This window comes from Eublepharis macularius, chromosome 2 (genome assembly GCF_028583425.1).
Source record: "Eublepharis macularius isolate TG4126 chromosome 2, MPM_Emac_v1.0, whole genome shotgun sequence".
Taxonomy (NCBI): domain Eukaryota; kingdom Metazoa; phylum Chordata; class Lepidosauria; order Squamata; family Eublepharidae; genus Eublepharis; species Eublepharis macularius.
This window is the reverse complement of record NC_072791.1, coordinates 130,930,842-130,943,332: the sequence shown is the minus strand read 5'-3', so window position 1 is coordinate 130,943,332 and position 12,491 is coordinate 130,930,842. Positions and strand designations below refer to the sequence as shown.

The following is a 12,491-nucleotide window of genomic DNA, read 5'->3' as shown; positions in this document are numbered from 1 at the left end:
AAGTACAATACAAGCATAGCAAGCTCTGCTAAAGCTGCTCCCAAGGCCTTTTGAGTTAGGAGTCAATTGATGAGTTTAACCATGCCTCTAAAATGGGAATGGCAGTTTTCATTTCACACACAACACCAACCAGCACATATTGGATGAACCCCTGCCTTCAGACAAAGAGCATGCCAAGAGCCTACCTAACTGCTGCAAGCAAATCCATGTAATGGTGTCCGTGAAGTAGCTCATGATCTAAGACCTCTTATAATGTTGCAGAGGATGCTGGGACATACCAGTTATGAGAGAACTCCAGGGTTTCCTGTGTCCATGCAGGGAACATCAGGATATGCCGTCACTTTATACAGATGCAGCCTGACAGGGTTATGCCATTCTTGAGTATCTAGCTGTACAAAGCAGTTTAGGATGAAGGTTTATAGCCTCTTAAAACTGGGATTGTGGCATTCCTTCTTTAAATAATGCTACCTTGTATTGGAAAAAAATGGACCATTTTTAATGGGCAAACATTTAAATTGAAATTCCCCTTGAGAACCATGCTGAGAATAATGGTTTCATTTAATTCTTCCTTTCTTAGGTGATAAGAACAAGCAATCAGCCGTAAGTTACACTATGAACAGGTTGCAAAACACTATTTACAAGCTGACAAATAGTGAATTATTAATTATTAATAGCAGATTACACATTGACAAATAAAGGAATGCCACTTCTTCGAGCATTTAGCAGTTGAATTCACAATCATAATAAGAGATTTGAGTCTATGCATTGTGAATAGGTGAGATTTAAATCTGAAATCTGTACATGTGTTTCTTTTGAAAAATGACAAAAAGAAAACTGAAATAAACATAAGTAAGTAAGTGTTGCAACCCCTTTGCATTCTCCAGCTGGTGCTGTCCTTCCCCTACCTTGAGGTAAAATCTTCCTCCCAAAGCGTATGAAGCTGTCTCTTGGGTTGGGAACCCTTCAGTAGTGTGTTTGTGTCTGTAACTTAAGTTTCCTTATAGTCTTACCCTAAAGGAACATATAGGTTGTGATGTTACCCAGCCAAATTTAAATAGAAGAAAAGACAGGGATTTATGTTTCCCTTAGAAATGAAACTGGTACATGAGGCTTACTGAAGTTTAAAAGATAACAGAAGGTTTATTCACAGGTAGGTTGGTTAGGTAGAAGTGTAGGCAGGGACTTAAAAGCTTCAGTAAGTAAATGGTTTTTGCACAGATTACTTCACTCACACGAGGCACAAAACACTTGGTATAGTTGAGTTTCTTATGGTTGCTGACTTTGGTGAGAGAGGTTGGTATTATCAAACTAGATCTCTTTAAAATGCAGCTCCTCCTTTGTCACCCCTTTTCAGGTCAGGTGTTCCAATTTATGCACACACAGCACCTCGTCCTTTTTACTGCAGACCTCAGAGCACTCCACTGAGTTAAAATCTTCTCCAGATACTAGGTAGGAATTATACTTATGTCATTTCTTGGACCAACTACAAGTTCTCAGATCTCTTGAGTCTTAGTAAAATTTAGGACTGGCTGTACCACTCTAGTACTTAGACTAAAAGTGCTTTATAAACTTTGTGTTTTCACAGTAAGAGTACGCCTTTTCCTTTCTTCCTCAGACAGGAAGGAAACTTCCTCAGACAGGAAGGAAACTTTCAGTCTGACCCTCTCTGGTCAGATGCCACCCTCCAACTCTTCAGTTTTTTATAACTGTCCACCTCCCCTCTATTAGCACCAACTGTTAGCTCATCATTATATTACCAACTGCCATTCTCTCTCTCTGACTAGCCACAGAAGGGGGAAGGGTCATGTCAATCACCTTCTCTTCCAGCTGCTGTTTCAAGCCTTCAGCAGCCTCTTGCTGGATGCAGCACTTGGCAATCCTGACATTTTATACTGATTCTGTCACAGTAAAACTAAAGCTAACTCTTTGCATAAAGAGTGCATTTTGTTCTTTATAGTCCATTCTATTTCACATAGGGCTATAAAATTATACTAGAAGCATGAAATGTCATGTTTTTCCTCAGTATATGCCAACATTCAAAACAGAGTAGAGAATTTGGTTTGGGGGGCATGACCTGTCTTGCTGAACATATAGAGACTTGGTGCTGGAGAAGATAGGGTAGACTTTGAAAATGTGATAATATGAACAAATTCTTTCAGTGGTTTGAATTGTGGTACTCAATGCCAGTTTTCAAAAGACCAATTGGCTGCCTGTTTGCTTCTAGGCCCAATTCATGGAGCTGACTCATAAAGCTTTCTCCTGTATGTTCCTCACTAATATCCTCTGGGTCATTTTTAAGTTAATTCCTGCAGTAGCTATTTTTCTTCTGTGTGGTACAGAGAGCAGCTACCAGCAATTAAGATTTTAAATAAACATTTTAAAAGAAAAATGTTCACGCACACATACTTTCAAACATAGAAACAGATTGAGTAAGGAGTCCCAAAGGAAAGATATAACAATGCAATTCTTCTGTCCTTTGCTCTTTACACACCCTATCCAGATCTCTTTCTAAGACCGGATCTTTAAATTAGAAGATTAAAGCTTACTAGGAAGTTCCCATACCTCGCAGTCCTAGTTTATACCTCTAGCCATGTTTTTGTGACTCTTCTGCCTCCAGGTGATATCAGCAAAAGAGTACTTCCCCTCTGTGCCACAGGTGTTTTTATTATTTCTGTTTGCTCACTCCTTTGCAGGTCAAGGGAATCTTTCCTGGAGTCTTCAGGAAGGGACATTCTGATGTTTTAGACCTCCAAATCTCTGTTTCCCGCTAGGTGTGTGTGACCCCTCCATTATGATAGTTTTCAGTAGAACTCTTAGCTGGCCACTCCCTTGTCTGTAGTTAGGTAGGGTATCTGCATTTCTAAAGCCATGACTGAGTGCGCCTGAGCAAGCATTTGCCTTCCCCTCCCTGCCTGTTCTCTGCTGAGGGGAATAGGATAACTTTCTAAAACTGAAGGGAAAAGGTTTACATAGCCAACCTCCTCCCCCAGTAAAACACATTTCTCCACATGGGACTTGACCTCCAAGAGGTCTGCAATCCTGTATATGCCTACGAGGAAATAAACCCTGCAGTAGGTTGTACTTGTGATTAAATATACATGTTATTTGGCTGTTAGTTGGTTTTAAATTACAGGTTTCTTGGAAAATGCAATATGCATGCACCAAAATGCATCAGTCATTAGATTAGGAGATATTATTTACTTCATGTATATCCCACATTTCTTCTCAGTGGGGACCCAAAGTAGCTTACATTGTTTTCCTCTCCTTCATTTTATCCTTACAATAACCCTCTGAGTTAGGTTGGACTATGAGCGTATGTCTGGTCCAAGGTCACCCAGTAAGCTTCCATAGAGTGGAGATTTGAACCTGGGTCTCCCAGATCCTAGTCCAATGCTATAAAAAGCCATCTCTTTTTCTTTAGGAATACTTTGTTTGCTTTGCAGAACTACAAGAGCACAATTGCACTAGACAACTTTGCCTGACTGTGAGCTGCCGCTCCTATAGCCATGCTTTGCTGCCCTTCCGCCATCCTGTCCAGTGCTTGGGAAGGCTCCACCTAGGTCTCAGAGTTGGGCAGAGGAGGGGGTTGCTTCTCCAGGTTCCTTCTCTGGCCCACTGGGAAATGGCACACCACCTGCCATGCTACCCTAGCTGCCTTCTCCTGAGCCAAATTGCCTCCCTTTTAAAGCACCCTCATCCCACCCTACTCAAGAGAACAGTAAATTCCCCTTGATTTCCACTCCCACCTGGTTTCTCTGGATGATCTGAGGGAAGGAATGACTGGCCAGCTCCCTGTCACTCATGGGTTCCTAGCCCTTCCCTTTCACCCCATCCAGTAGGGCTGCCTCCAAAGCCACTGGCCTCTGACCACCTTCATTCCCCCCTCCACCTGCCCTCCACCCTGGGTGTGCCCTGCCTGGCCACGGCGGTAGCTCCTGTTTCACTACCAGTTGGTGAGCTGCAAGGGTGACCTGTCCGAGGTAGAGGGGGAAGGCTTTCAGGTCTGTGGCTCCCTCATTGCTTCTGGCCACTGAGCTGCTGCTTGCCCAGTGCCTCTGTGAGGCACTGCCAAGCTGTTTAGGCTCCCCCCACCACCACCCATTTAGTGACTCGTAGGTCAGGGACTGCCTGTAAAAGAAGAATGGGATGAAATCACTTGTTCTGCCTCTTCTGTAAGCACATGAATCTGCTTAAAAGTCAACTTTCCTGGAGTCAGAAGAGCACTACTCACATATTGCACTCTGAAGTAGTTCAAAGTGATCTAGTGTAGGTAGGGGAATCCAGAAAAGATCCTTTCGCTCATAGAATGCTGGATCCAACCTAGCATAGGTAACAGCTCCAAAGCAAGGCATATAATTTCATGCTAAATAATACAGCCAAATTGTAGAATATAAAAAACTGAAGAACATAGAAGTTGATCAGCATAAGGCACTAAGCAGTACAAGAAGCTAATTAGGAGTGAAATCATTTCCCATTTTTTAAAAATGTAAATGACAGCTCATTAATGAATAACAAAACCCAGATTCTATTTGTACATAAAAGGGGGTAATAAGTATCCACCCACACTCACTTTTTCATTAGAAGGTAGAAAAGAATACAATACTAAAGTGTAACATTCATATCTTCAGTTGCGTTTACTGATGTGGTTGCTGAGAGGTATACAACATTTTCTGTTCATTTACCTATATAATTCCTGCAGTCTTGGCAAGAATTGTAAAGTGTACATTGCCTTTGATCTCCTTTCATTTGCATATTTGAAGGTCTTTCCAAGTCAGCAGTAATGGAACCATTAGATGAAACCTATGGACAGCAGGAAGCACAAAACAGGACAGAACCATCACAGAAGGGCTCTAAGGAGACTCAGCGTAACTGGGTGGCCTGGTGGAATGGAATGACTACAGGAGGAGTCGTTTATCTGTTTGCACTCTCACAGATATTGGTAAGGATTCAGGCTTAACTCAGATGGAGAGAGTTCTTCAAAAAAAGAAAAGGACAACATTGCTTTTGTTTTTTTTAGATTCATACATTTTAGGGGCCAGATTTCCCACGTCATATATGCTGATATATCTGAAATTAAGTCAAAAGCTGTGCCATTTTACAACCAGGTAACAATCTGTTTGTCTTTTTATTCTAGTTAATGTGTGCAGCCTGCAAAATACTTGACTTTTAAAAACACAAACAATAAATATGATTTTTAAAAACCCGTCAATGAACTAAGCAGGCATGAAAATAAAATTAAAAGTAATATAATGACAAAAACTCATTATTAGTTATCTGATTGACTGCACAGGTTTTCTCCTTTATGTTTTGGAACAATGGCTGTGAGATACTTCCGGCAGTTCAGAATGCTTTTGATGTGTTGTCCAACATGCTTACTCCATTGGAACTATTGGTTGCAGATTCCAGCAAGGTATGTTCATTAACTTCTCTATGCTTTGGTGGCAATGCTGGTATCTTCTTGAATTAAACAATGGATGCAACAGATGACATAGAGTTTACAGTATAATAACAACAACATTTGATTTATATACTGCTCTCAGAGCAGTTTACAGAGTGTGTTGTTATCTTCACAACAATCACCCTGTGAGATGGGCTGAGAGAGCTGGCTTCAAGTGGAGGAGTGGGGAATCAAACCCGGTTCTCCAGATTACGAGTCCTGCTGCTCTTAACCACTGCATCAAACTGGTTGATGCATAGCATAATTTCTAAGAAATAATATATTAAGGAGTAGTGAGCAGCTTGCAGAACAAAAAAATCTCCATATGAGAGTCTTGCTGAATCAAACCAAATATGCTTCTAGTCAATCATTCTATTTTCCGCAATAGCTAGTGAGATGTTTCTGGAAGCCCATAAGCAGGGCATGAAGGTAATAGCTCCTGTTACTGCCTCTGAATCTGAAATATCTATTTAACTGTCTGGCGGGAAATGATTTAAATGAATGGAAGCTGTGTAATACTTACTTCTAAGTAAGCATCCTTAGGTATCTACCATAGTATTATAGAAACCAAGCACAAATAGGTATTGTGATTCCACAGACTAAATCATTTGCATTAAAGTAAAAGAACAAAGGAAGTGTTTTTCCCCTTAATACTTAAATAAGGCTTGGATTCTAGCAATCCAGTGCTGATATATGTTACACATTTCCATCTGTCTGGAAAACATAGCCAATTGACAGCATATATGAACTATAGTTACAACGGCTTTTTGCTATTTATTTACTAGTGAAAAGCTTCTCATGTCATGGATGGGAATGAAGGGAAGATGATTGCCCATCTCTGTTTACTCCCTTCCCTTTCTTTCTTCTTTCCCACAGCCCTGTCTCATCTCTTGTCTCCCCCTCCTTTCCTATGACACTGCCCAGGGCTGGGAAATTCCTGCCCATTCTCACCACTCCTCCAGTGTGTCATAACATTTCCAATCTGCTGCTGCTGGGCCTAGTGCCATTGCAATCACAGATGTGTCATCTTGTGTCTCCATGCTATTAAAATAACCTTGGCAATGGGGCTGCATGTTTAGAGCAGCTGGTTTTCTTGCCCTTTTTTATCTGCATGGTGAAAAAAACACAGCAGGCCAAGCAGCAAGACAATAAAACATCAGAGGAGTGCAAGGGAGCCCCCAGACTTTTGAGAGGGGAAGGAATAATCAACGTTATCTTGATGCATTACTTCTCCTCCTTCCCCACACTCAGTCAGCCTTTCATTTCTTTCCAGTGGAGCCCTCAAATTATGACAAGAGGTGTGATAGAAATGAAATGATGACCATTTTTTAAATATCATTCATCCATTAATAAAGTTTTTAGATGGCGATGGAACCAAAATGAGAGGAGGAAGTACAGAGTAGGAGTCTTCCCTGATGAATGTGGATCCTAAGTGTTGTGAGAAAAAAAATCCCTACATTTTTTTTAAAAGTCTGCTTTCTGCAAATCTAGTGAAGTTTGCTTTAAAAACGACCCCCCCTCACCCAGCCTGCTGGATATCCCCCAGATTGATTTTCCCATAGGAAATAATGGCCAGATTTTACCATGTTTCCTCAATATTACCAAACCAAACTAGAGAATTTGGTACTCATGGAATGTTGAATTCTTTTCTTTGTTCACTATTCCTAATCCAGATTTACCAAACTTTTTGTGCACACCCCCATTCATCTCCCCACGAATTCTTTAAACTGAAATGGGGAGTGAAAGTAAGAAAAAAGAATCAACTTTGTCCTTCTCCAACGCACATATAGTGGATTTTTTCTGGGACCCAGCTGAATAGTGAAAATGAGTAGAGAATTTTATGGAGTTTTTTGCTTCTACCACTAAAATTATCTCTTCAACTTTCATTTTAAAGCTGCAAACCTAAGCATTCTGACTTGGAAATACTATTAAAATTAATAGGATTTATGTCTGAGTAAAAACATGTTTAGAATCAAGCTGTGAATTAGTTTATCATTGCAATGGATATAGAATGTTAGATACAAAACAGAAGATTAACAGTGTAGTCTTAAGCACAGTTATACCCTTTGAAGCCCATTGACTTTAGTGGACTTATAAGGATGCAACTCTGCTTAGAATGGCACTGTAAGTGCTGTTGACTTAAGCTTTCTTTCTTTCTGGATACTTGGTGAAGCCCAGAAGAAAAATGAAGGGGGGAAACCCCACCCTGAAAAACCTACCCCCAAAGGTTGAGAAAAACCAAACCGAAACGAACAAAATTCTTTCAATTCCAAAAACTTTTTCAGTTTCCTTTTCTAAGCAGGCCACTCTTTCCACAAAATACTTTATCACCCATTGTCTCTTCAGTATTTTGTTTAAATTGTTTTATTTCCTGATCCAGTTTAGAACTTTCACCTACAGCAGTTTCCGTCAAAAGAGTCATCAAATCCATTGAATGCTTATTGATAATGGCAAACCACTTGTCTCTAAATTTCTCGTTATAGGGAAACATACCAGGAGCTTTTTTCATTTGTAGACCTCTTGGGATAATCTTATTTCTACAATAGTCTCTTAAAGCTCCTGTATATGTATCCATTTTCATTTTTCTAGGATTAGGCTTTTAAAACTTCTTCCACATACTCATTTTGGTTTGGTTTTTCTCAACCTCTGGATCTCAACCTCTCGGTTACCTAGCTTGGTGCAGCCCAGTCATGAAATTAATGAATCCAGACACCCCAAACTCTTAGTGCACCTTTTGTCCTTCCCATTCCATTTTCTATTGTGCATCACCTAGGTAAAGTAAAGCAAAAACTGCCTCTTTTGTTCATTGAACAATGATTATGAAACACAAATATTACACATCCCTATGTTTGCTTTAGACAAGTGGGATTTTTCAGTGAACTTTTAAATTAGATTTGATAAGCATAATCAAAAGTTTCTGGTGCAGCAGGAGGCATTCAGACTATCTACATGTTGTTTGCAAAGAGTCAGTCCAGGGCAGGATTTTCCCCCTCAGTTCTGACTTTACATGAATTTAATTAGAAAGAAGCCTGTGCTGTGGATTCAGTAGAGGGGATGGCAGTTCTTAGACAAACACAACCAAATGCAAATCTGTACAGGCTCTTGCCTCCCAGTTTACCATTCCAGGCAGAATAAATTTTAACCATTGGCAGTCCTGCAGCCTAGAAATATTTTTTAAAATCTGCTGAGGACTTCTACAAGCTTTCCTAACCCAGCAGTTTGAATAGATTCTCATAAAGAAATTGTCAATGCCATTGTAAGCAAAGTAATACCCTTCTAAGTCCATTGAAGTCAGCAAGCTTAGAAGAGCACACTGTACAACACTTTAAAGATTAATAATGCCCATCATTTTGCTTTAAGCACGGCTGCCTTAGTGGAAAACCATTTTCTTCCTTCTCTGCCTCTCACCATCTTCTGTACTATATCAGTGGAAAGTGCGCATATAACACATTTTCCTAGCACATCATTAAGCCATGGCATCATATGTTAGAGGAGACTGTTGTTATCTCTGGGAATTCAAAGTATGGGTATAAACATGACAACTAAAAGCTTGATGGATCTTCATACTTCACCAGACAATAATCTCTTGTCTTCACTCATTATGGAGTAGACAGGTGGTGGCTGGGTCCCCAAACTGTGCCAAACATAACATAATCACATGTGAGTTGTGGGTTCTCAGTTCTTGTGCAGTTGGTGCCCAATTCAAATCAAGACTGCAGTACCTTTCTACTTGTGCCATTTTCCCTGAAACAGTCCTACAGGATACTATTTGGGAAACCCCATGTATTCCCTGGGATACACCTGGGTTTCCCTAACAGGCTCAATAATGCCCCACCCAGAACTGCTTCAGGCTGGGGAAATGGTGTGGGGGGGGGGCGCTGAAGTTCCTTTTCCATGGGGACTGAGACCTAACCTATGTGCTCCATAATGTGCACACAACTGCTTGGCTGAAGGAAACAACCAAGAGGGTCATCTTTTCCTTGTTTGCTCCGGTTATTAGAGGGAATTTAATTTGAAAAGAGAATAGATATGGGGTTTTCAGTAGGACTGATAACAGGAACTGTAAAATTTGGATAAGGATCTGAGTTTTAATTACAGAACAATGCTATTTAAGAAGTTTGTATATAATGAATGGAATTATTTCTGGCTGATGGAAAAATAGGAATTAATTTGTTTGCAAAATTTATCAATTTTCATCAGAGCCAGGAACATTCTCTTAAACATCACTCCAGTCCTTTAAATGCCTTCTGAATTAACAGTAGGTTTCTGTTGTTACTTAGGATCTGATCAGAACTGGGGACATCACAATGTCATACTTCCTGCTGTCTTTGTTTTCCTTTGGCTTGCTACTCGTAGGAACACTGGTAAGCTAACCTCTGCAGTTAACTATGATTAAAGAATTTGCTAAATAAATTGACACCTTCAAAGTCCTCACAGTGTTCTGCCAGTGCTTTTGATAAAAAATGCTTTCAAATATCCTATTTGATACCAGTGATTCATATGAACATAGTTGGAGCTAATAAACTCTGTTATTTACATATTGTGTTTAGGCACATTTTAGGACATTGGACAATTGCAGGATTTTCTTTGGTACCATGGCAGTAAGTGTATTTAAAAGCCATTCAGTAAGGCTAGTAATTAACATTAATACCTCTGTGAATAAGAATACTGCAGTGGGTTGTGAAATTAGCTTTGCTATGTAATTGATATGCTCTTTGCTGAGGCTTTTCTTAGCCAGATATATTGTGTGATCAAATAATAAACTTCTAGAAAGTGGTGTAATTGTGAATATTAAGGTGCAAAGAATGAACTTTTAAATTGACGGTGAACTTATAAAACCCAAGGTTTTTTGCAATGAGCCATTCCAAGATTTTGAACAGTCAAATCAGAATAAGATATGCTTTTTTCATTGTTATGGGATCTCCAACTTGCGTTCCCTTTCACCTTAGATTTAATTAAGAACAGCAACAAAGAAACAAAATAGTGAGAGGAGATGTTTCCTTAGTGTGTTTGTAGGTGCACTGCACAGTTAACTTCTTTTTGTAAAGTCACTTTAGTTATGCAAATTCTCTTGCGGGGTAGCCAAGCCATTGAAATGCAACTAGCAAACACGACAGAAGGTTGAGGTTGTTCCAACGGAAAACCATTCTAATAGAAATCATATTAAGCAACATTAGAAATCCTAAAAAGCAATAATCCTATTAAAAATAATAAAATTCCTAAAAAGCAATGTAGCTTTTAAAATGTTTCTGGTATGAATAAGAACCCTGGTTTGAAATGCTACTGTAATCTAAATATGTTGAATTTATTAACAATGCGATTCTACAAAGTTACTTCTGAGTTCATTGATTCCAATGGACTTGGAAGGCTGTAACTTTGCTTATAATGATAGAATCATTGAGCTTGAATGGACCTCAAAGATAATCTAGTCCAACCACTTGTACAATGCAGAAAATTCACAGCTACCTCTCCCACTCTCCCAGTGACCCCTACTCAATGTCCAGAGCTAGGCAAAAAATGTTCAGGATCCCTGGCCAATCTGGCCTGGATGAAAACTCCTTCTCAACTCCAAAGTGGTGATTGGCATTATACTGAGCACATAAGAGAGGGCCTTTAGAGCCAAGCACTGGCTTCTCCCTTCAAGCCCTCCCTCCCATGATCTGCCAGTCAGTTTGACCAATCAAAGTATGAAAGGCTCATGCTAGGGACAGAGCTGTTAATTGGCTGTAGTTCCCTGGCACATGTTCACTGTGTGTTTTGAGGCACATCTTCCCTTCATGATATTTTGTGTATTTATTGTAGGAAGTGCCAGTGTAGCAATATCACAGAGTGCTGAATGAAGAATGCAGCAGTTCTCAAAGCCTCCCTTTATATTAATCTCGAGAGTTGCTGGGATGGTGTAATAGCATTATTGCTCCTTTCAAAGAGTTACTTACGTTAGAAGTAACAGTCATGTTTTCCATCCAGCAAAGTCTTTGAGTTTTAGAACAAAGGCCCTTCTAATGAGCCCTGTTCACAAGTTACAGTGGTCGCACATACAATCTGTGAATAGCATATACTTAGTTTTTCTTTATATAGGAAAAGTAATTGGCTTATTATGGTCAACACATGTTCCTGCATTAATTTGTACACGTATGCTATGAAATACTAAATTATACTAAATACTAAAGAAATCCACATGAATGTATCTAGCTGAATTGATGCATGCGTATAGTGGTTGGTAGAAATTCATTTTTCAGAGCCCCAAAGCTCTGATAATAAAGGAAGAAGAGTAAGAACAGTGGCCAAGAACAGACACAGTAGAGACTTATGTCAGTATATAAAAGCTTGTGTGGTTTTTATGAGAGAGGAGATTTTTATAAATAAAGGCAAGTAGAGTGCGAAACAGTGATAATGCTGTTTGAATTCCTTCAATACCCTGTGCAATTTTTTTTCAACAGATCATGCAGAAAACTGCTGGTCTGAATATACCCTTAGAAGATGGAGAAGTCGAAACTCTCACATTTTACCAGAGGTTAGAGGTAGCATACTGCTTTAAACAGTCCCAATAGCAAGCTGTTAAATGGTGCATATTCAACAATGAATAAAAATAAACTTGAGTTTTTCCTGCAAGGTATTATATTAAATTAAATTAAGCTGGTTCATACACTTAACAGCTTAAATCTAAATGAGATTTAATGCAATTTTTTGAAAATACGTTGTGTGCAATCATAAGACTACAGGGTTGATAGAGACCCAGTCGGCCATGTAGTCCAACTCCTTACTTCTCTTATTATAGGAAACCCTGTCTCTAAACCATTCATGACAGAGGCATCTCTAAATGTTCTTCAAAAGCCTTCAAGGAAGTAGGTTGCACTTGCCCTTCTAATGAGCTTAGTTGATTGCTGAATAGCTATAAGAGTTATGAAATTATATTTTAACCCCAGTCTACCTGTGGCAGGTAGGCATTTGCTGGGGAACATAGTACAGGTTGTGCACGGATGATCATAAAAGGGGGGTCCCCTTAAAAGGTCCCAGGGAGCAGTGCATGGCAGCCCACGTTGGGGCTGACACA

At 39.6% G+C, this 12,491-nt stretch overlaps 1 protein-coding gene across 2 annotated transcripts in view; it reads left to right on the top strand.

Moving 5' to 3' along the window:
• Nucleotides 1-12,491, top strand: part of PTPN5 (protein tyrosine phosphatase non-receptor type 5) — a 159,969-nt gene that overhangs the window by 98,787 nt on the left and 48,691 nt on the right. For both annotated transcript variants that reach the window (XM_054972784.1, XM_054972785.1), the window contains exons 6-8: nt 4,761-4,939; nt 5,291-5,410; nt 9,718-9,801. In XM_054972784.1, the coding sequence (XP_054828759.1) occupies nt 4,781-4,939; nt 5,291-5,410; nt 9,718-9,801 (363 nt within the window). In that variant the 5' untranslated portion in view covers nt 4,761-4,780. The remainder of the gene's footprint in view (nt 1-4,760; nt 4,940-5,290; nt 5,411-9,717; nt 9,802-12,491) is intronic.